The following is a 24,232-nucleotide window of genomic DNA, read 5'->3' as shown; positions in this document are numbered from 1 at the left end:
AGTAGCAAGATCAAGCAACTGTAGGCAAGAACTGCTTAAGATGGCATTTTCAACCAAGGAAACATGTATGTAACAGAGCCAGCAATAACTGCATTTTAGCAAGACTGCAACAAGAAAGCTGACAAGCATAGGAGACAAACCAGGGTTCATGCAGACATACACAGACACCACAATATGAATCGAAACAAAAGGGGGTTTGATCATTAAAATAAAAGTCAATCACACATAAATTGAGAATCTTACCTTTTGCGGCCCTTAATAGAGACTGGCGCCCGACACCTAGCAAAGTCTGCACACCTAGGACACTCTGTGGGATTTCCTTGTCTAAAAGGGGTCCAAGTCTCTCACAGATCCTAAGAAGATAATCCGGAGGGATGTGTGCATTGACAGCCACCTAAACATAAATAACGCAGATGTTTGAATATTGTTTTATTCTTGCTTCTACTGGTATTTCTCTGTTTGGCTCATATTCAAGTGTTAAAGTTACTGAAATCAAGTCTAAAACCCCTGAAAACCCCCTCAAAATTAATTACACCAAAGATGTCTTTTAAAGTGACATGGAGTGTTGAAAAAGTCAGACCAGAAATTTCAGGCGGTAGTAGCTACAGTCGTGATTTAGGATACCCCTTAATAACAAACAAAAACCCCTGAAACTCAAGAGTTCCCAGTGCAGTACTCTGATCAAACAAAGTACTGCCTGGGGAGTTTTTTTAAGCCTTTTTTACCCTTCAGTTCATTCTTTTCACATTTCTTGCTTAGCTGAAACACCCTTGCCAGACACTCACATTACTGTAAGAAGCACACGTGCTAAAGCCTAAAAACCCTAAACATTATCCTAAAAGCAATACCCAGTCTCCAGTTTTTAGCTCCTGGGAGTAGGTATCTTGAAGACCCACACATGTAGGCTCCTAATTTGTCACGTCAAGAAAACATTCTTCTTTTTTCCCTTTAGACCAAGACTGTTAACTATGGAGAGACAATAGTTTTTCTGACAGTCTGTTCAAATAGCAACTAAACTGTGCCTCATCATCCAGAATGTCCTGCACTTGCCTGACTTCTACTATATTTACTAGCTGGCATCAAAAACCCAACATCAGAGCTTACTTAGCCCCTTCGACACAGGACATACAGCTACACCCATCTCCTTTTTAAAGATCGACAGTAACACGTCACTCAGCTCTTAACTACCTGTGATGGACGATGGAAAGAATAGTTGCATTAGAACTATTTACAACTTTTGTATCTGTTGCAATATTATGAAGAAAGAGTTCGTCATAAACCAGTTTTTTTGTTTTACCAAGCCACAAACTAATGCCAAATAATACTAAAGCTGACCTGAAAGGGCCAGAACAGCGCTCATTGTAAAGAAATAATAGCAGGCATGTGCCTGCGCACACCCCTCTCTCCTGCATGACCACTTCATATGTGTCCAGTGACAGGGCAGTTCCCTCCTGGATGGCTAGGACAAGTTTTTGTGCAGCTGCAGTGAGCCAGAATGATTCCCCAGCCTGGCTAAAACCACAACCAAGCTCCCCTCTGCATCAGCTCCGGCACTCATCTACTGCGGAGGGAGCTGTTTCAGCTCCCCTGGCTAGGAACGCTCACCCAGCAAAAGAAGGGAAAGGTTTTCTGCCAGGTTTAGCAAAGCTGACTGTGATTCAGGGAAGCGTCAGAGCTGGTGGAAAGGAAGGAACAGGACCACTTCTTTCAACAGCAGAGCATCATCTGATAGGCCCAGGTATCCTGCCTACCCAGACCCCAAGGATATGCCCAGCTCCTGCCCCAGCACACCAGAGGGAGTGGCACGCATCGGGAAGGAGGAAAAGGTAAGTACTTCACTCAGACCTGCTGCCAAAACATTGTTCGCTGAACTATGTCATCAAACAGATTATTACTACTTGTCATTGGGAAATCGTTCGTTCCAATTGGGCAACAGCAGTGGTGCTACGGGGCTCAAGGCAGTGAGTCATGTGTTGTATAATGTAATCACCTGCATCTCAAGCAGGATCAACACCATCCCACAAATAAGATTTTAAATTAAAAAAAAAAAAAAAAAAAAAAAAGGAAAGGCTTTTCTAATGATATATACAAATTATCATTTAACTAAACCCAACCACAAAACTCTTCCAATCCGAATGGCATCTCTTACAGAAGAGAGACAGGCTTCCCCACACATCCTTTCAGTCACTGCATGTTAAAGATATGGCTCTGGCCTTTTGATGGAAACAGAAGAATCGTACCTCTGCAGGAAAGATAAACCTGATGACTGCATTAACATGGTCCCATTCCATGACTTTTCATACTGTGAGCGTCAAGGAATGACCCCATGATTGCTCTCTTGCACTGGCTGGTTTCTCCAGCCATTCTAACTTCTCCCCGACCCTGCCCCAAAATCATAGAGTTCCAAAATTATATTAGTACCTTCCTAATTGTACAGCCAGTGAAGTTTGGTGTATAAGCATGAATTGTCTTTCATTGTAAATTACATGATATAACAGAAGTCAAAATGAGATAAAAGGATTATCCGAACTTTTGTATTTGCCTATTGTTCTTACTTATTCCTGAAATATTATAAGTGTGTTAAAGCTACAGATTATTTTATTATCCTGCACTAGCCTCCCTTCAGTATGTAAGGGATCTGAGAGGATCAGAAGCAAAGGCAATTCTAAAGAGAGAATCTGTAATTTAATAAAATCTGAGTACGAAATTCTTTTTTTACATCTCTGATAATTAGTAACATGCTTCTCGGTCAACAACTGCCAATTCTAGCAATTTATCAAGCTTAAGATTAAAAGATTAAAAAGAGTAACCAATCCAGAAGCTGTGGAATTTTACATTTTGCTTCTAGGGTAGGAAAAAACCTAAACCATATCACTCTCTGGAAATATAAAATTTCACAGAAAGTCCAAACCGTTCTCCTAGTGTAATACAGCAAAGCACTTCCCTTTTCACTCGGGAGCTCGCTAGTGTTGAAGTATCGCCGCTATTCTATGTCTAGAGAGAGGTGCTGAATTAAGCCTGGCAGCAAATATCCTACTGTGGAGACAGAGCACAAGTTATTCAACAAGCAGTGCTGAGTAATTCAGTGCATCTACTCAGAAACGGAAAGACATTTTGTTGCTTAAAGATCCGCAAATTAAGCCACAGTTTTATAAAGAATAGCAAAGAGACCGACCATCAACACCTGTGCGGACCGGCCAACATTCAAAGATGAAAGATGTATGCGCCAGACTCACGGAGCACGTGGCAGTTATCTGCACATGCCTGGTGGCAGTTTGCCTGGGACATCCAGACCTTAAGCAGCTCAGGGTACCAGACATCTGCTTGATCGCTGCCCAGACCAGAAAAATTGGCAAATCCGTCATGGAGCCAGAGTTAAATCGGCACAAGTGAGCTGCTGAAGCATCTAGATTTTAGCACATGGTTTTATTAGATTGTAAACTTTTCTAAGCGACATTTAACATGGAGCATATCACACAGACCAGGCACGTATCAAAGTGACCATTCGCTTTACTAACATGGCCTACTCACCAGATTTGCCACCTGCAATCAGAACCACGCCATACTACAGAAGAAAGGCTGTACCATACTTCTTTCCCTGCACACTTTCATGTTTCTACAAGACAGAACAGCCCAAATAAGTGGCCCTTAATCTGAATATTATCGCTGTTGCTATCACCAAATAGCTACATAGGCAGGCAGTAATAGCAGCAAATTCTCCTGGAGATTTTTTTTCCATAACTTGGAGATAAAATGCTTAAACTGCAGCCCAGAGCAAAACAAGCAATTCTATTTTCAGGTTCCCAAAAGAACTTCAAACAAAAATCCTTCCTTTCACCTCTGCGTGAGATAGCTGTAAATGGATTTTAAGTATCCTTCCAAAACATGAAGCTGCAAACGTGCAGCTGAGAAAAACAAAGTCTCCCAAAACAGATTTTCATTAAACGAAGGATGGGAAAAGGCAAAGCTCAGCATCAGTTATAGCCATGCCTCTTAGTGTATGCTAGTCCAAACCCCATATGGCAAAATTAACCAACGGCAAGTGTATTATCACCTCCTCAAATATATTAGAAAATATTTTTAGAATATTAGAAAATATTTTAGAAAATTATTAGAAAATTAGAAAAAATTAGAGACAAGTAATACAGGCCAAAACCATGCTTAACAAGAGCTTTTAAAAGAGCATGTTAAAATAACGCAGAAGAGCTGAAAAGTTCTAAGAGAGAGCAAGTTCTGCACCCTGGGATAAACTATTAAGAGAAAAATGTTTCGTTGCCTTAAGATGTGAAGGACCCTGTAAAGGTTAAAATGTGAGAACACAAGAACGCCACAGCACCACAGAAGAGTCCTCTGATGCAGTAACCATACAGGTCTTATGGATCTAAAAACTTTCAAGAATTGGGCAAAGCGAATCCCTTCTTTTAAAAAAAAAAAAAAAATCTACGTAAACAACCATGGGTGAATGTAACGCAGTCATGACTGCTTGAACTGGTATATGCAAATAAGTCGCTACAGTGATAAGCAGCTGCAAATAAAGAACTATTAGTGAAGTCACGCCAGGGCTAGGAGAAAGTCATACTCCAAAACCTGTTTATGCTTCTGTTGTTGGAAGCATTACCATGTAATCTCAAAGACTACTGAGCAAAGGGTCCTCACTGGGCAGCTAAGACCACAGGCAAGAAGCTTGTTGATCCCTGAAGCAAACAAGCAAAATTCCCTGGTATGACTGCCAACAATTTCTCCTCCAAGGAAGGTTTCAATAAACAGGAAACAAACAAACAAAAAGACTCTTTGTGATTACTACTTATTATAAGAAGTCTGTCTTCCCAGGGATCGGAACCAGATAGCTCTGAAACACCTCTTTTGGGAAGCCCAGCGAAACATTGCTTCAAAACACAGACTAAACTTGATGCAAGAGCTGCATAATGGAAGCAACGCAGGCAGCAACACAGACCTTCGAAGACGCCTTCGTACCCAGTCCCATGTGGGCAGGCAGGCAGTTGTGCATCAGCAGCAGATTTCTAACCTCTAGGCAGTTGTATGACACTTCTCTCATTTGCCAAAATAACAATCAATTAAGAATCAATTGACAACTGTATCAAGAAGCACCAGAGGAGACCAAGAGGACCAAGGCAGCTGAGCAAGCAGGAAATTACTCAACACCTCAAATATGGAATCTCAGCAAAAGAAAGCTCAGATACCGGACTTGCACAAGATGCCAACAGTATGCAAATACACATTAATTTAAAATGCCATTATCCACTCGGTTTCCCCAGAGAGAACAGGTTGGAACTACCATGCTACCAGATGACATTTTCCTGAGGTGACAAAACCGTAACATCTCTCTGCTGCTAATGCTGGGATTGGCAATATCTATAAATAACAGCACCTCAGACTCATAGCTAGTTTTAGATCAATGCAGATGGGCAAGGCAGAAACTCAAAGCCAAAGCCAATAAGCTGTTCCACACCAGCACAGCCGTTCACGGATGCAAATTCTCCACTGTCCAACAATAGCTGATTTTCTGTTTTTCCTGAAATTACACTTATCTTCAGCACCAAGACCAAAGCGGGCTGAGCCAGAAGAGACAGCCCATCAAAAAGTTCTTGAAAACCAGACCAGAGGCAGTCATCTTTATCAGGAACAAAGAAAGATAATTTCAAAGAGCAGGCCACTGGAGACTGTTCTGATAATCTGAGTCGGTTCAGCTTGACTCGTCTGTACAACTGCTGACTCCGCACTGAACTGCTACAGTTAATTTAAAATAGGAGTACTAACTGCGTGCAAGTTTGACATACTTCAGGCCTTCATAAGTAGAGCGAGAACCCTCCCCTTTACAAACACGTTTCATGTCTCAAGACCACCGGCAGTCAGTAACAAAGTAAAAACCGCTCTGGAGTACACCTGGACAATTACCTAGACAGGCAGCCACATGTTGCAAATAAAAAGTACTCCAAAGTAGAAATAAGCGGAAAAGACAAAGGGAACACAAATGCACATAAACTAGTATTCTCTGCGTGGTTTTGCTCGCTAGGTACGATTCTTATTAGTGTGTCTTAAATTACTCTTCTGCCTTGCGGTACCTGACATTTAAAGTCAAAGACCAAATTCAAATCAAAAAAGAAAAAGAAATCTCAACAGAGAGTTTTCAGATCTTGACTAAAAGCTCGAGTGAAGTGGGAGTAAACATTCCCTAGATAAAAGTCACCTAGTAGGCGATTTGGTTGTTACATCTTTATCGTTTCCAAAAGCCCCAAGAGCAATAACAACATACTCAATAGCAAGAGTATCGGTCTATTTTCTGAAAAATACCAACGCTAACCTGAACAGTCAAACTGAGAATGGAAAATAAAGTTGAAACCTCAGCAATTAGAACAAGGAATACTTTGTCAGATTGGCCAAAGCAGAATACTGGGCAAACAAACAAAGAAAAAAAATCAGACTCCTCTGGGTTTTTCAACTCTCATTGGGTTCGATTATCTCAGGCCTGCCTGACCAGTGTAGTTGCAACACTAGGCAGAGATTGTAACTGAAGTTGGTTTTCTGTCTGTAAGTGTTGAAAAAGGAGAAACGGGTAGAAAAACACTTTATCTTCAATTGCTAGCATCTGTAATTTATTTTTGGTTCATTATGTGACTGAGATAACCGAAATGAAGGTCAGAGTTATTTGTGTTCTTCACAACCCTGGCCTTGTTCTAAACCAGACATTCAGACATCTAGCTAGCCCTGAAGTCGAGTAGTTCGGGTTAATATACAATCATCTGCACCCAAGGTCCAAATTCCAAATTCATCAGAGACCCTAAACAAGGAGAGGAAAAAAGGCCTTTCTTCAACATCCTCAACAGTGAAAGCTTCAGTCTGAGGATTAATAGAGAGAAGCTCAGTTCATCCTACCCAGCACCAACCTGTCTCACTGTAACGATTCCTTTAGAGTCCTGTTCCTTACTGTAAATCATGTTAAACAGTTAAATAATACCAGAAAAAAAAGGCAATCTTAAAGGACTGATCACTGTTGATTAGTTTAAGATGGAAGAAAAAAAAATCTTATACTTATTTTTGATAATTCTATACAGCGAGAAGCAATTTCCCATTAATTCCAAGACTCGCTTTACACCAGTTTGTTTCCCGTTTCTGAAATTTCAAAGAAAAGGACACAGCTTCAACAATGCTATCTAATACACAAAAAGAAGGGTTTAAGGCTTTTCTATTCGTGCCCCATAGAATGAAAGGAAAAAACATATACATTAATGTAACTGATTAAGCAAAACCAGTATGTCTGAAACCAGACTTCATGCTGCCACTGTTAATATTCCTCTCGGGTACCGGGTGCAGTCACAAGCTAAGCCTGAAACAGCCTACAGTTAGATTTCAGGTTCTCAAGGAAGACCGTACAGCATTAAAATTTATTGAATGCAGTACTTACTCCGTGTCTGTTCACTCAATATACAGTCCCAGAATTATCCACAAGAGGTATGATGAAGCATAACATTCTTCTTAAATTCTTAATACACTTTGGAAAGGAAAAGCCAGCAGGTACAAACGTCTCATCTTGACGCAAGGAGCTCTCCCATCTGCATCTGAGCTCCTACAATATTGCTAGAGTGGAAAACTGACTCTTGAGCAAGCTACAAAGCAGTTTGAGCAACAGTGATGTCAAAATCCCACATCACCATTGCACTGTGCGAGATGGTACTTTCAATTCCTTCCAGGTGGGGAGACAGTGATGATCAAATGTATGTGGTTTATCAATATTATAAAAGCTATTAGTAAGTTTACAGCAGCCCAACTGCTAAATCACCGCCATACGTTATTACCCAGAGCTCCTAGAAATGAAAACAAGGCCATCCGCACCCTTCGGAAACAAATCGAAATGACTTTTCAGTCCCGCTGCTTTCACGCGGAGGCCGGTAAGAACACGCGCATCTCCGGGCCCCCCCACGGGAGAAGGGCCATCCCCACGCAGCCGGCCCCTTGGCAGCACGGAGGGAAGCTGACCTTTCTCAATGACAGATATTCCTATGGTTTGTATCTAGCAAACGCAGCCACTCCACATATTTCACAGGCGTTTAATAGTTTCAACGTCACATTTCCTAAAAATCCCCCCCCCCCCCTTTTTTTTTTTTAAGGTATATTAAAGCAGGCCCAGCCGCCCCGGTGAGGAGCAGGGTTGCACCAGAGCCTGCCGCCGCAGGCCAGGAATCCCTGAACCAGACCAGCAGCTCTGACCGGCGACGGGCCCGGCCGCACGTCGACATGTAATCCGCCCCCCCCCCCCCCCCCCCCCAGCCCGGCCCGGCCCGGCCCGGCCTGGCCCGGCCCAGGCCCCGGCGCTGCCCGCCGCCCCCCGGGGCCGGGCGATGACAGGAACCCGATCCCGGCGGCCTTCTTCCAGCCCACGGGTGCCCGCTGTGTTTTGGCCACGCCGACGCTTCCCCCTCGGGCGTGGGCGGGTGGGAGGCGGTGGGGGGGGGGGGGGATACCGAGGCCTTGTCAGCCCCGAGGCCCTGTCGGCGCCGCTCGCCGGCAGCCCGGAGCGGGGTGGGGTAGTGGGGGGGGGACACACGACACCCTGTCGGTGAGGCGGCGGGGGCACGGGGGTTGCCAGAAGCCGGCCGGAGCGCCCCGACATCCCCGGGAGGGGGAGGCCCGTCAGGCCACGGCGGGGGGGGGGGGGCGGAGAGCCGCCCCCGCCCCGGCTGAGGAGCGGCGGCCGGCGAGGGACGCGGGGAACCGGCCCCCCGCCCCATCCCGTCCATCCCTGCCAGTTCCTCCGCGGCGTCGCAGCCAATCAACTACCGCCTTCCATCGCCTCCCGCCGCTCTTCGGCTTGTAAGACGCGGCGCCATTCGCCGGGCTGGGTCCCGGTACGTGCCCTCAGATAACCCTCCCGGCCCCACAATAGCACGTCGCAGTCAGTCACGGCACCAAGCAGCCCCCCCCCCGCCGCCGCCATACCCCCCCCCCCAGTCCCGTCCCGGTGTGTGTGTGTGTCCGTGTCGTGTCACCCCCGGTCCGGCCCGGCCCGCACCCCCCGCGGCCCGGCGGCAGTCGCGGCCTCGGCGGGGCTCAGCCCGCAGCCCCGTGAGGGAGGACGGGCGTGAGGAGGAGGAGGAGGACGAGGACGAGGACGAAGAGGAGGGGGACACCCCACGGGACGGGACGGACGGGGAGCGGCGCCCGGGGCGGCGGCGGGGGTGGGGGAACTTGTCGGGGAAGTCGTGAGTGAAACTTGGCTCACCAGGTCCTCGAAGCTCCGGCGGTGCTCCTTGCCCTGCCAGTCCAGGCGGCGGGGGATCAGCTGCGGGAGGGAGGAGGGAGGGGACGGGAGGCGGCCGTCAGACCCCCCCGGGCCGGCCCGACGCGGAGCGACCCCTCCCCGGGCTGGGCGAGGGGAACCCCCCCCCCCCCCCCAGCCCGCCGCCGCCGGTGCCAGCCCGCCCCGGGGAGGAGCCCCTCCACCGCTGCCCCCCACAGCGGGGGCACCCGCGCATTCCCGCAGGGTCTCCCGGAGCCCCGGGAGGAGATGGGCCGCGTTAGACGGGGACAGGGCAACCCCCGACACCACCCCACCCCCCCCCGACCACCACCACGACCACCACACACCCCCCGTCCCGAGGGCTTCCCCCGTCCTTGCCGGGGCAGGCGCTTACCTGGTGCTCCTCCAGCTCCTCCACCAGCACCTGGAGGAGAGACGGACACACAGACACACAAAGGACGTGAGTCCGGCGTCCGCAGCGCACCCGCTTCCCCCCCCCCCCCCCCCCCCCGCCGCCCTCCTGCCCCGTCCCGTCCCCGGTCCCGGAGCCCCCCGTCTCCCCGCTCACCTGGGCGGATTTCTTGCAGGGTCCGGACTGCAGGAACCGGGCGATCAGGTAGTAGAGCTCTGCGGGAGAAGGAGACACGGTTACGCGAGGGGGGGGGGGGGGCGGCCGGCGGGGCGGAGGGCAGTCGCGTCCCCGTCCGTCCGTCCTTCCGTGTCCCGTCCCCCCCCCTCCGCCGCTCTGGCGATACCCACCGGCTTCGAGCTGGGTCGGGGCGGCCGCCGTCGCCATCCTCCTCAGGAGGCCCCGAGGGGGAGGGAGGAGGAGGTGGTGGTGGCGGATCGCGCCCCGGGGAGACGCCGCTCTTTACTACGGCCGAACCCCCATAGAGAAAACCCCCGTTCCCCCTACGCGGCGTTGACCCCGATCCACCACCCGCCCGGCTTTCATGGTATCGTCGTTCGCCTCATAGATATCCCGGCCCGGGAGAGTCAAAGCCGCCGAACGGGGGGGGGTGGGGGGGGGGGGTGTGGGGGGGTGGTGGTGGTGGTGGTGGTGGTGTGCGGGGGGGTGCAGCGCGCGCCGCCCGCCGCACGGGGGCGGTGCGCGGCTTCGCGCGAGGTCGGGGCCGGGAAGTGGAAGTGGGGGGGGGGGGGGGCGGGGGAGGGGGGGGAAGAGAGGAAAGCGGCGGCGGGAGGCGCGAGGAAGGGGACGGGGCGGAAGCTGCCGGCCGGAAAGGGAGGGGCGGTGACGCAGCGGCCTGAGCGGCAGAGGGTGGTGGGCGGTGCTGACGCCTCAAGAGCGACACTTCCGGGTAGTGGCTGGGGATGGCGGCGGGGCCTTGTCACCCTCCTCTCGCCGCGATCGCCGTGACGGGGGCGGGCGGGCCTGTCCGTGGTCCGCCCGTACCTCAGCCCTCCCGGCTCCGTGCCTCAGCCCTCCCGGCCCCCTGCGTGGGAGCTGTGAAGGCCTCCAGGCGGCCTGCTGACCGGCAGCGACTGGGAAATGGAGGCCCGGAGGAGAATTAAGTTTTTTGGGTTGTTTTTTTTTTTGAAAAGAAAAGGCAGGGATTCGGGAATCTTGGAGCTGCTTGTCGGGGGGGGGTAGGGGTACGGAGGCCACGCAGGGCTGCTCTCCGTGAAGGCCTGGCTGGCTTCCCTTAAGAAGGGCCTAGCTGTAGGAAAATGGTCCGAGGAGGCGTTACTAGGTACGGGACAGCGGTGCGGTGATCTGCTGGAGGCACAGAAAAACGCGTTTCCTTGGCGGTGTTCGTGAAACCGTGTAACCCGCCATGAACGCAGACAGAGGTGCTCAGGACAGAGCGTCGAGATACGGACACCTGGCGCTGGGAAGCTTGAGAAGTGTCTCGATAACTAAAGGAGCCGTTGCGCATCTGGCCTGAAGTGGGCTGTTACCAGTGTGTCCTCGCCTCGGCATGTACAGTCGGCGATTTGCCCCAAGGGCTGTAGTCCTGCCAGGGTTACAGAAGGGAGGGCGCTGGGTGCCTTCCGGAGCCAAATTAAAATTGTTTGCTCCCAGTGTCCAGGAAATGAATATACGGTTGCTAGGGGACCTGTCCTCTTCAAGGAAAAAAGGGTTCAATGTCAGTCACTGTAGATATTCTTAAGGGAAACAAATTTTTTTTTTCTTGGGAAGCGCCCTGTCAAAGCTCCAGAAATTCACGTCACCTTAGCAATAAGTTGCTAGAACATACTAAGTGAGTTGACGGCATTCTTTAGTGTAAAACTGTGTTTCGCCACCATAAATACCTGGCGCTCGGTATTGGAACTCCCTGAGCCTTGGCAGTGTGCCAATCACTGTCATAACTGGAAAATAAAAAAAAGACCACTTGTCTTCGTGCTTTGAATACCGAGAGCTGAATCATCGTAAATCGATGTCGTTGAAACATTAAGAATAAATCCGTGCACCTACTCATGACTAGGCTTTCTGTGAAGTGCTGTTTCAGAGTTCTTTCTGCTGGCAGCCTCTTCTCAGGATGCTTCAAGGTACCCGACCAAGCGCCAGTAGCTCTCTGGAGAAGGAGTCGGGTACTTGACGTTCAGCTGCTCCACATAATTCACCTGCATTCACCTGCCCCTTTGTACGGCTGTGGAAGTTGTTTATTTTGTGCCAGGAGCTCGGATTAGCTGGGTGATGTGTAGACCTTGTTTCTTCTTCATTCTCTAAAGTTCTCAAGCTGCTAACGAGAGTTTAAATGTATTAAAAAAAAAAAAAATCACTCACCAGGGTAGCTCTTGGAATCTTTTTTAAGGCAGGTTCATTGATCGGTTCGTCACTAGCAGAGACGCGAGGTGCTGCCTTACCAAGCTGCGAACCTCAGTTCTAGTGGCTTTTTGATAGTAACAACTCTCCCACCTTTCCAGCATTACGCGGGAGCCCCTGAAGTTGCAGCACGGGTGCTTCCTGTGAGAGATACGGTGTAAAACTGCACTTCTCAAAATAAATTAGCAGCTAGGAGAAGAGCATGCTGATATTCACTACCCTTAGAGGTAATGTTTCTCCCACCTGTCTTCAGAACTGAGTATTGCAAGCTCATCTTTTTATGCATGACGGGAATGCAAAGAAAAAACCACGGGTGATGTTTTATAATATGCCCTGAAAGTACGTATCAGTCTTTCTGAGCTGAATAGAATTCTGTGTCAAAAGAGGACACATCACCATAAATACTGCATATAGCACCACATCCTGGTGCATTCTAGTGCTAACAGTTACCTAATGTATTTCTTTATGAATACAGTGTGTTTCCTTGGCACGTTTGGGTCGGTGCCTTACTGAATCTCTCTACTCGTGATTTGCTTTTATTTGAGCTTGGGGGTGGCAACACGTGAAGCTGCACCACCGCAATAGGCAGGATTATTCTTTTAGGGCCTATCTAGAGCCGATGGGAATTTCTACAGTAACTAAAATGGGCTCTCAAATGGAAAGCCTGGGATAGCAAATGCTCCCAAAGTAAGCTTATCTGTCCCTCGCTTGTGTCCTTCCCACACCATTCCGACTGGAAGCCTCGCCCCGTGCTGTTTGCCTACGTGCTTAGAAATACGCAACCTTGCAGCTCAACGCTCAGAAGCGCTCCGTGTTGCACCCTCATCGCAGCTCCGATAGGTTCATGCATCGACAAGAGAGGCGCGCGTTAGTAATCACCCAACTATTTGTTATGTATGTGTTGCAGAGTACAGGTACGAAGGCTACGGCATCCTGCCTTCGGGTCAGGTACAAACAGAGCATTACTCATGCCCGAAACAGCCGTTGCGTAACGCTTCCCTTGGCCAGGCTCCGCCAGCCGGATCGTGGCTGTGGTTTACTGCTCTGCGGTGACTCCCCAGCCTCTTCCCATGTTGCTGGTTCCCTGGCAGCTCAGCTTCCTATGGTTAACATTTTCCCAGTTGCTTTGTTACTCCCTAAGGCTGCTATAAGGACTGCGATCGATACCTCTTCCCGCTTCTCCCGGGTTTTCCCCTTAAGGAGTCACCTGTCTGGTGGGTAATGCCCGTCCTCGAGCGTAGCTTTCATTTCCCGGGAGCTCCGTTTCCACAGCACACTGCAGCCACAGGCAGATCTTGCAGCTCCGTGACTCATCTCTTTCTGGATCCTCTGCATCCAAGAAGCAGCATGCTGGGGGATGATAGTAAATCTCCTGGTGAAAGCAGGATTTTATGGTTGTGCTTATTCATCTTTCTGCAAAGCAGAACTCTATTATGTAAATGCCAACAGAAGCAGTGGCACCGAGTACTGAAGAACGTACAAACTGGTGTGCTAATCTTCACTAATGAACAACAGAGGTATTCAGAAGCAGAGATGCTCTAAGGAAGAAGCTGGATTGTAACAGTTTCTTTCCATACTGCTCTTTAAGAAACAAATAAGTAAAAATGAAAGCCTTTCCAGGATTTTAGGAGTAGAAACCGGTGATACTCAAATACCCATCGCTTCCACCCACTTGGTGTTGTAGAAACCTCTCGGCAGTTAACAGTAAACCATTTTTCAGCTTTTTGCCTCTTTCTGGTTCGCCCAGGGCTGCACCAGTGCTTGCACTCAGGGCGCTTTTCTTACCTGGGTCACTGGCAGCCTGTACCTCCTCTGCGAAATGGTCCATCACATCCTATTGCTGTAGTTGAGAGTAAATGCAAGCCAGCAGAGTTCACCCCTGTTTAATCTGACTACAGAAGTAAATGAACTTCCCCATAGTCAGCTTGAAACACCAGGTAAATGTGTGTGTGTCATTTTATTTATCGTTATGCTGTCCTGATGAGTCAAATTCTGACTTCTGCTTTAACACAGTGTGAAAACATGATCGCAGTTTTTCACAGCCAGACAGAAATGTACAGTTGCAAATCAAAAAAAGACAGTTTAGAGTAGAATTGTGCAGGTGTGCTGGGTTGTACCTGGATTGTACCTTTCCTTTTCAGTAAACGCAGATGGGAATACGTATGTCTGAATCCATTTGGATTTAAACACTAGAGCAAGTTATGCATTTTCAGCTTTTTTTTTTTGAGTCTTTTCCATGCACATTTCCCTGTACATCCTGCTCATCTTGGGCCTTTCATATGGAGCTAAATGGTGAACAAGGATAGAAATTGTTGCAGAAATTAAATCCAGTGTTTTGTTTAACTGATAGAAAAATAAGTGCTATTTAGAAGGAACTTAGGAATCGGTGCCTTGTGCTACGCAGTTGTAAGCAAAAGTCAAGGTTTACCTTAAGATGATATCTAAATACAGCAACCTCAAAATTAAATCTTTGTATCATAGCTTATTTATTCTAAAAAAAAATACGAGGTGCAAAATAATTAGCAATAATTACAGTCATGGGTTTTGCTTGAGCACAGAGCTCCTGCGTGCAAATCAACATCCTGTCTTGTGGGACAAATCTCCAAATTTCCACTCCTTCCTGCAGTTCTCCCCCCCTTGATGAGAGCTGTTGAATAATAATTAAATAGCTGTTAGATATTCCGCAAGATCTGCTCTAGGTTTTTTGCTATTTTTAAAAATTTAGTAATTTGCCTGCTGCATCATACCAATCTTTCCTCTAGATGGTGCCCGCTACCCAAGAGTTGGGTGCAATACTATCCCATATGAAAGGCTATCGAGAAATAGTCAGGACGCCGCTCTCCTTTGTTTCTAAATTCTCTCTTACAATAGTTCATCTAAGTTGATAGATTATGTGTTCTGCATGATGTAAATACGGTGTTTCTTCCTCTTGAGAATCTTAAAATGCATTCACTAGAGCCTAAAATGCCACCTGCCTGGAACAGTATCATCTGTTACTCCGTGGACCGATCCATATCTCATATTTCTTATGGCAGCCATTAACTGGTGTTAGCTGTTGATCGGCTAGACGGTATGTACATCACTGCTGCAATTGTGGGAACCGATTATTTGCCTAGTTTTCAAATAAATTAACTCTGAGTATTGTGTAAACATTTATCTGTGTCTCTATTTTGCATAGAAATGCAAAATTTCAAATATGTATGAAATGCATATGAAAATGGGCAACAGTGATCTGTGTACCTATACACCCATAGCTCTGTAAGCAGAAGGACCAGGTAAATAATGTCGGTATTCCAGCATATATTCAGCATCACTGAATTTCAACATTATACCTGAAAGTGCTTGTAACCCCACGAGTTGTATAAGCAGGAAAATTACTAGTAGTTGTAAGTGACAAGGTAGTTTTTGTTATTGTTGGTATTACAATTGCGGGCGGCTACATCCCTGTCGAAGGGCCCGATTCTGACCCTGTGTCCCCAGGAGCCCCCTGGTTGGGATCGAGTTCCCTGTTCCCAACCTTTTCCAGCTGCCGAGCAGAGCCCTTGGCGTGAGATGGCCACGGCTGCTGCCGGGCTGGGGGGCCGCCATGCACAAAGGGGCTCTCGCCCCAGAAATGCCACCTGATATTTCCTAGTGGGGCTAATTCAGCAACTTCAAATCTTGCTAAATTTTTTAAAATAATCCTTTGATGTTTGGTTTGTGATTTGGGGGGATTTTAAGGCCCAGTCCTGCATTTTTCACTTCTCCTAGAAGCGTCCGGTAGCCTCGCAGCCTGGGCACAGAGTGTCCGACTGCGACTGGGAATTCATCACCTCTCTCCCCGCATAGCTGGACGTGCAAATTTTACTGGAACTCCCTCAGCTAAGTGTATCATTTAAATAGAATTACGTCCCTGTGTATCCCATACCCTTTCTCTGTTAAGTTGTGAGGGGCTTTATATGTTTTAATTCTGTCTGTCAGTTTTACAAAAATATTTGCTATTTTTGTGAAGGAGCGTGCAGGGTTTGCAAGAGTTTTTAAAAGTGCTGCTTTTTTGAAATAAAAAGAAGTCTAAAAACGGTTTGAGGTATTTTTTATAATTATTGATATCTATAACATGTAGACAGTGTAAATAAGCTCATTAATACTTTTTAAATACAGTCTTATAAAAAATAGAAATGAAATATGAATTACTGCATGAGGTGAGGGATTAGAAAACTATCTTGTGTAAGTTTGCCCACAGGAGTGTGAGTTTATAATAAACTTTCTAAGTCACTAATAAAACTAATGCTCCAGTTTGATGATAGGGAAACGAAATGGGCTCTGTGAGTCACGCAGTAACACCAAGATGACAAAACTAAAACCAAATCAAGGAGAAGTCGTCCCCCTTCACCGTGCTCTTTAGGTACCCCTCTCATATTCTCTTTCAGGCATCTCTTCCAAATAAGAAAGCCCTACTCTATTCAACCCCACAAGGTGATTTTTGCAGACCACTACTCCCTCCCCTTGTGTTTTTTCCACCTTTTCTGGGTATCCATCCTGCGAAGAGAGGGTGGAAACACGTGGGCACACCACGGGCTCGTGCAGTGCCATAACAACGCTTGTTTTTATTTGTTCTCTGTGTCCTCCCTCATAATTCCTTATGGTCTGTTTGCCTTCCAGCTGCCTCGAGTGCTGTGCGTAGCTCTATGAAAACGTCAGCGCAGCAATGCCAAGATCTTCTCAGCAAGCGATAGTGGGTCAGAGCCCGTTCCTATGTGCTTGTAGTGATTCGCATGACTTTGCGTCCATCAAAGTTTAGTTTCGTTTGTCCTTCTAGTCCTTAAATCTCAGGCCTGATTTAGACAAGGGGTTTCAAACTAGGGTTAAGTAGGCTGACCATTTCACGTTTGAGCACTTTTCCGGAACTCTCAAAATGCTGTCCCATACAGGAATTTTGTTCCCGTTATTTTTATTTGTTCAGTTTAAAGCATCTTCTAGTGATCTTCAGCTTGAGATGACTTCTCCATCTTATACCTCATAAAGAAAGGCTTTAATGTGGAAACCTCCATAAATTCCTCTGTAGTAAACGGTGACCCACATATTTCATTTAGTGCTCGTACTTCCATCATTTAGTGGACATACACGTTCTCCTGTAGCCTTCCAGCTTCTTATCTTTGGGAAAAGCCTTCCCTCTGATATCCTCAGGAGTTCAATTTTCAGAATCTCCCCTTTCTTATTTTTTTGGCCTTAACTTTTTAGGGCTTGAGATGTAGCCTGCTAGAATATGTTTTCTCTGTCATCTCCATTTGGAGATGACTTATATTCTTGGAAGGTCCCTTAAAGCTTTTCTTGATAGAAGGTCTAATTTAATTTAATCTCTGGTGAAGTGTTTTTCAACACCTGCAAGTACTTGCCCTTTCGGCTGTTCCCTTTCGTTTCTTTTACACCAATAAAAGAGTTTTTCTTCAGAGTTTGTGAACTCCCCGAGTTCTGTGTGGCAGAGTGCTGGGCTGGTATCTGATGGAAAATAACACGCAAGGCCAGTAGACGTGAGGTGAAGCTGTGAAGGCAAATGGTGGCCATAAAGACAGAACTCTGTCATCGGTCTTTATTTTCCCATGGTCTTTCATTCTTATCGCTGGATTGTAATGAGATAAGTGTGGAAGGCAATTGTGCAGACCATAGAGGTGAAAAAAGGCATCTCCTGTTTATTCTCCACATTCTCCATTAAGTCTAAAGGATCCTGCCGTTCTCCTGTTGAGGATCCTCTTCTCTCCACGTGTTTTCTGACGCCTCTCTGGACAACTTTCTCTCTTCGGTTTCTGTGGCAGTCTAGTAGATCTCAGTCTCTTTTTTTTTTTTCCCTTTCTTGGCTCCTTTCTCCTCTTTGGGTGACTTCGTTTCCTAAACGTAACATCTTTCAGACCTTGACCTTTCTTCCAAACCCTTCTTCCCACCTTGACTTTGTTGCTGCTGCTTATCAACTATACCAGCTCCCCGTGCCCTTGTATTCGTGCTTTTTGTCTTTGCTGACTCTTTCTGAGATACTTCTAGAGCAGCTGAGGAACATTTCCTTGGGAGATACAGTGCACCCTTAAATGGGAAAAATCCTATCGGGAGCGATGCTAACCTCTCGGCACAGGTTTTTATTCACTGCTGGCTGAATGCATCAGGTTCGAGCAAACATCAGAGAGACGCCGGGAGCTGAGCACCGGCGCAGGAATTTAAGGAGAACAGAGGCTCGTGAGATGCTTCGCTACCCTTTAAGAGTCTTGTCTTTCTTATCAGCATGTGGAAAAACAACCCACGCTGCAGCACTCCCTCCCTGTCGGGAGAAGAAAGCAACAGGACAAAAACTCTTGCTGGAACTTTCCTCCCGTCCACCCTGAGGGCAAACGGCGTGAGCCACGGTCGTGTTTGGGGAGCGAGGAGGACCCGTCCTGCTGCATCAGCACCGTCCCACGGGGACGCAGGCATCCCTGAGCTGGGGACTTTGCTTTGTTCCCTGCAGCCCCACCCGCCTCCTCAGCCAAAAATGAGATTTTTCACCAACTGCTAAAGTCTCCTGCTCGTGGTTCAATATTAAATTTGGCAATTTGCACCCAGACTCTGAGGAACTACCTTATCCAGGAATCTCTATGGCAGCCCTGAGGTCCAGCCCCATCTGGGGGGACAGAGTTTGTTTCGTTTGACAATATGGATTTAATGAACAGGCTGCCCGGCACTGGGAACCATTTCCCTCGAATAGCTGCAAAATAAATGATGGGACCTTTTCCAGTGCAATGCTGCAACCACCCAAAATACCACTATAAAATTCACAGACGCAAACCAGAGTGACTGCGTTAAGCAAGGCTTAGGGGGATTATCGAATTAAATTGGTTGCCCCTTCCACCCTTCCCCCAGTCAAAGACATTAGAAATCTAAATACAAAAAAGGGTGTTAAAACAACACAATGGGCTTCGCTAAAACCTATAAAAGCAAAGAAACTCATTGTTAAGGCTGTTGCTTTATTCTTGACTGCTATTGTGTTTAGGCACAGCGTTGTGTTTCAGAGGGTTTTCTATCGGGGAGCGGCGGAGCCGTGGGTAATCTTATGAACCGCAGAAACTGCCGCGGCTCTAATGCTCCCGGAATGGCTCGGCTTCGGTAATTCCCCCTGCGAAAGAGAGATGCAACATAACCGTGTACAGCGCAGGACCGTTGCCTCCGCGCCGCCGCCACCAAATCGTTCTGCCTGACTTTGGCACTCGTTATTTACTGCCCGCTATTCCCGGCTCCGTCCTTTTCCCGGGGACAGCAGCGTCACGAGCATCCTGCTCGTTTCGGAGAGAGTTTGTGCGATGAAAGCTTTGCTTTAATCTGTGCTGGATTTATCCAGATGCATCAATCTCTGGAAGTCTTACATGGGTCTCAGGTCTTCTACGTGCACGTAGCCTTGATTTGTTAATCTGGAAATGGTTTATTCAAAATTAAAACAAAGAAAAAAAAAAACCAAACAATCCTTTCAGACTGCTTTGCTTGAACGGCTTTGACTGTGCAGTGGAACAAGCGCCCAGGCTCTCAGTCACATATATGGTCTGGCACCCATGTAATAGGTTTTAGGCTAATATGTGGCACACTGTGCCTGCTTTAATTAAATGAATTATAGCAAAAAAAGCATTTCCAATTTAAATTTAAAAATTTTAATATGTTAATGATATGATTTGTTTAAATATTTAATACATAAATATATAAAATTAAATATTAATTTCCAATACATTTACAGAACCCGTTTCACCCAAATGACCACAGTAATATTTCCTTACCAGGGAACCCCTTTTCTTTACATCTTTCTTAACATCATTACAGACCCTCGTGTTTAAAGTCTTTATTTCAGTACAGCTCTCTTAGTAAATAAATATATTTATCAGGCTTGGGGTAAAGAAATGAGACACCTGGGTAGCAACAAATAGGATTTGCAGAGATTTTAAGCACTTTGGGGCAAACACGGGTTTGTTCTTGCCCGCGTCAGAGCCCGGAGGAGGACCGCCGAGCACAGCGGCACCACAGCCAGATGAGTGTTGTTAATAAGTGCTAATTAGTAAAGCCACCGGGTTATATTTGACCTTCTCAAAGTCTTATTGCGAGGGCTGGGGAGGAAGGCTAAGAAATGAGCAGAGGAACCTTTTTTTGGTCCACGATTTGCCCTGGTCCCGGCCATCCTCGCCCCGCGCGGCTCTTCCCTCTGACCGTCTGGGGTCCCGTGTCCCCCCTCCCCGTGTCTTAGCAGAGAGCAGTGATGCTTCGTCGTGCAGATTGGAGCTGAAGTTTCAAGGTATTTTGCACCACCGTGGGAAGCCGCTGGCCGGGAAGGGGCTTGGGATGCTGACCGTTTGTGACAAGTCTAGCCTGGAAGAAAACCAAAACGGCAGTGGTTCAAAACCTGACTGATATTACTATGGCAACAAAATAACTCACCTTTAAATAAAATGTGCTTTGGAAAGCAACCTTACGCGCTCAGGGAACAGATAAAGAAAGACCCTGTATTTTTTATATTTTTTTTTTTAGCTTCCTGAACTCTTGACCTATTACCAGACGCTGATGCAGATGTAAAAAAGAAATCCAGTTTCTATCAATCAGCAATGAAACGAAACTGAACACAACCAAATCTCCAGCACTACAAGAAACTCCCCAGGGGATGCCACCAGTGTTATAAACTGGGTTAGTTTATAACCCCCCGATGCCCGAACTGCCCTTTAGCTTCACGTTCAGGGGGTGAGCGTGTCCCACCTCGGCTCGGCTCCATCCCAGAGCAGGGCTGGCTGCGACACCCGGGCATCCCTGAAGGAACAAAGCATTGCCTCGGCCGATCTTCTAGTAAAGCACGTCTGCGGGAGATGGTTAACGGCCTGAGGTCGTCACTGTATCAGGAAGAGTGTGTTGTTCTGGGCTGAAATAAAGCCGGAATGAGAGCAAACCCACTAATGAGGAATTTTCCTCCCAGGCTGGTGTAGAAGATCCCCTCGCTTGCTGATGTGGATGATTTTCAGTTAAGATGAAATGAAGGAAATCCCTGGGTTTTTTTAATAAGTGGACACAAGAGTGTATCCGAGCACTTTCTTTTTTGTCTTTAAATGAACTTTCCTTGCATATGGGAAGGATAATATCTTCTTCCATCTAGCGACGCTGGACACGGAGTTTTCTTTTCGCTCTTTCCCTCACCTGAGGTTTTAAGGAGGTAATGGAGCAGATGACAGTGTCGCAGCAGGACAGAGAGCGGCCTCCGCGCATCCCCTGCGCTGAGCTGAGCCCCAGGGTCCCACCGCGGGCAGGAGACAGCCACCAGCCCATCCCTGGGTGCACCCTTGTGCCAGCGCTCCGGACCAAACTGTAGTCGCCCACGGATCACGTGCAGAAGATGTTGGGCTTTGAAGAGCAGCGGATAGACGAAGCAAACTTGGGTTCTCCGATGAACTTCGCCAGTGAGGAAGAAAGCCAAAATCAAATGAAGTTTCTATCATTTCATATTTGGTTTCGATGGATTAAATGTAAATAAATAAAGTTCATGGAAATTCATGAAACAATCCAATTACCCATTTTTTTTGTCTCAAAAACTCTCTGGGAAACCGATATGGTATGAAGGCTCACCAGCACAGATCTTTGTAGCAACAGAGAGGGAATAGGGAATAGATGTGCCAATACAACAGCCATAATTATTGTAGCAACCCAAAATACGAGTATCTTGAGCGCACTCGGTGAGAGCCACAGTTAACAAGGAAGGTGAGCGTGGGAGACAGACACTCGGCACCGCAAGAAATAGCATTTTCCTGGGGTTAGCGGTTGCACGACCTCATGGCCGTACCTAGCAGCATTGCCTCGTTACGTTATCTTCACTCTGAAGTGGAAAGGGCTGTTTCTGGGGGTGAAATCGTGACCCCCCCGGTCAGAGACGTGGCCCCACCAGGGAGGTGCCAAGGCAGGTGATGCTGAGGACCCGCAGGTGATGGAGGATAACGTCCTGCTGCCATTGAGCAGCCCATGGGCTATTAAATTCAGCTTCTTATGCCAGGGCGGGCCTTGATTGTGTTAGAAATACCAGGTCTACAGTTTGTATGACATGGTGTAACTCTTCCAAACCCAAAAGAACCGCACCAAAGTCCCATCTTGGCATCTAGCTCAACCCAAGCTTTGTGCCCGTGCATTTTGGTGTTCAACACGTGGTAGCGGGTTGGTGTCTTTACGGCTCAGAAGAGGCTGATCTTACTTGTGTAGAGCATGTTGTACAAAGCCAACTTGCCAAAGGTACCTGATAAGCCGGGGAATAAAAAAGAGCAGATGTAAGGTTTTTTGTGAATTCACTGCAAACGCAGAGTTTCCAGCCCCGGAGTACAACCGAGAGGCATGCTCCTCTTCTCGGTGGTCAATCACGGCCTCGGCTGGTTGGAGACCCAGCACAGACATCTTCAGCTCCTGGAAACGTGCTCCACCACCACAGCATCCCCACAGCATCCCCACAGCATCACCGCAGCGTCACCGCAGCATCCCCGTAGCATCCCTGCAGCATCACCTCAGCATTACCGCAGCATCACCGCAGCATCACTTCAGCATCACCTCAGCATCACCACAACGTCACCGCAACGTCACTGCAACATCACCACAACGTCACCGCAGCATCACCGCAACGTCACCGCAATGTCACCGCAACGTCACCGCAGCATCACCGCAGCATCACCACAATGTCACCGCAACGTCACCGCAGCGGCTCAGTCCGTGCCCCTTGCGTTTTTTCCTCCTCAGAGGAGCACGTTGCGCCGACTTCAGTGATTTTCTCCTTCTTGACCCGTCACCTCTTTATAAATGTATGTTCTGTGTATTTACAAGATATGCCCTGTGTATTTATATATAAATATATGCTCTGTCTTTACTTTGCTTATCAGAATGCTGTGTAAGATGCTGTCAGAAACCATTCAAAAGACACAATACACTCACTGCTTCTCCCTTCACTACTGGGCCAGCTATCTTGTCAAAAAATGAATTAGTTTGCTTTGACAGTATTTATTCCCGACAAATCCACACTGCCTGCTATTTTGTCATTTTATTAATCTCCAGGATCTCTGTAAGTTGACTGTTTAATATTTTTTTCCCACTACCTTCCCAGGTATCGGAGTTAGGCTGACTGCTCTGTAGTTCCCCGCTCCTCGGTTTTGAAGACGGGTGCTGTGTCTGTCCGTCCGAGCCCCTGGGGCCTCCTTGTCACCTTCAGGTTATCGCGGATGATCACCATAGGGATGTCCCTGTCCGGGCGGCGATGCTCTCCGCTTCCCGTGGTCCCGCTGGTCCCAGGTGGAGGTGTTGCAGCTGCATCTCCTGATTTGCCCTCATCTTTGTAGTCTCTGCTCCAGCTGAGATTTTAATCTCCCTCATGGGACATCTCTCATCCCAGTTTGGGAAGCCTCCCCTGCATTCCTTCTGGAAAGGAGCCGGCACGTGTTTCCCTTTACCTCTGCAATCCTTCAGGTCATCCTGCTGCCGTCGGGCAGCTCGCTCGGCCGGTCCCCCCTGCAGATGGGATTCCCTTGCTGACACCAGCTGTGTCCCTTCCCGATGTGAGCAATCGAGTCCCGAGGGTTTCTTACATCGGGGGAAGAAAGTGGGACAGATGCTGCATGGGCTGCGTGAGGTCCGACGCCCGAAGTCCGACATCCCTCGATGAGCATCTCTGCTAAGCATCTCTTTTCAAGCCCACGCTTTCTTTGCAAACATTTCTGCTTGTCCTTCCCCGGCTCTGCCTTCCTTCTGCAACTTCCCCGAGAGGCAGAGGGGCTCTCGGCCCCATCTCAGGGCGAGCCGATCCCGTAGAGAAACCCAATTGCTGTTTTATGCCTTTCCTAAAGGAAAGGCGAGTGGCAGAAGCACCACGTTCAACAAAAAATTAATATCATCATTAGGAATTTAGTGTGGAACTGCCCCTGATCTCTAAACCCCAAAAGGAGATGATTAAACTAATTGCTTTCCTGGCTTTGCTGGTGCAACTGCAAGAAGCGAGGAGAGCCAGGAACAAGTTGTGGGTCCTCCCCGGCCGGCAGCATCCCCCGCTGCGCTCGCTGGAGGTTTCTTCTCTTTCATGGACATTTCTGTGGTGGATGCTGCCCGTCTTCATCGTAGAGCACACCTGATCTGACTGCGAGGGCCAGGCTGGCAGCTGAGCTCTGCCTCAGTTTTCTGGGTCTTTTCTTATTTGTTTGGAT

General features: G+C 47.9%; 1 protein-coding gene and 1 long non-coding RNA gene across 3 annotated transcripts in view; one reads left to right on the top strand and one right to left on the bottom strand.

Moving 5' to 3' along the window:
- BRWD3 (bromodomain and WD repeat domain containing 3) overlaps window positions 1–10,249 on the bottom strand; it is a 64,159-nt gene extending 53,910 nt beyond the window's left edge. Inside the window, exons 1-5 of one of the 2 annotated variants that reach the window (XM_052814112.1) lie at window positions 10,016–10,249; window positions 9,825–9,883; window positions 9,651–9,680; window positions 9,239–9,298; window positions 244–394 (exon numbers count right to left, since the gene is read on the bottom strand). In XM_052814112.1, the coding sequence (XP_052670072.1) occupies window positions 244–394; window positions 9,239–9,298; window positions 9,651–9,680; window positions 9,825–9,883; window positions 10,016–10,052 (337 nt within the window). In that variant the 5' untranslated portion in view covers window positions 10,053–10,249. The remainder of the gene's footprint in view (window positions 1–243; window positions 395–9,238; window positions 9,299–9,650; window positions 9,681–9,824; window positions 9,884–10,015) is intronic. The other variant, XM_052814113.1, reaches the window with a different exon arrangement.
- LOC128154057 (uncharacterized) lies at window positions 10,113–15,194 on the top strand. Its single transcript, XR_008239224.1, has 2 exons — window positions 10,113–10,212; window positions 12,952–15,194. It is a non-coding gene; the product is annotated as an uncharacterized LOC128154057 (long non-coding RNA).
- Window positions 15,195–24,232: the final 9,038 nt, after the last annotated feature.

The sequence above is a fragment of the Harpia harpyja genome, chromosome 18 (assembly GCF_026419915.1).
Source record: "Harpia harpyja isolate bHarHar1 chromosome 18, bHarHar1 primary haplotype, whole genome shotgun sequence".
In the NCBI taxonomy this organism is placed as follows: domain Eukaryota; kingdom Metazoa; phylum Chordata; class Aves; order Accipitriformes; family Accipitridae; genus Harpia; species Harpia harpyja.
The sequence above is the reverse complement of the archived record's forward strand: the minus strand, read 5'-3'. Positions and strand labels throughout refer to the sequence as shown.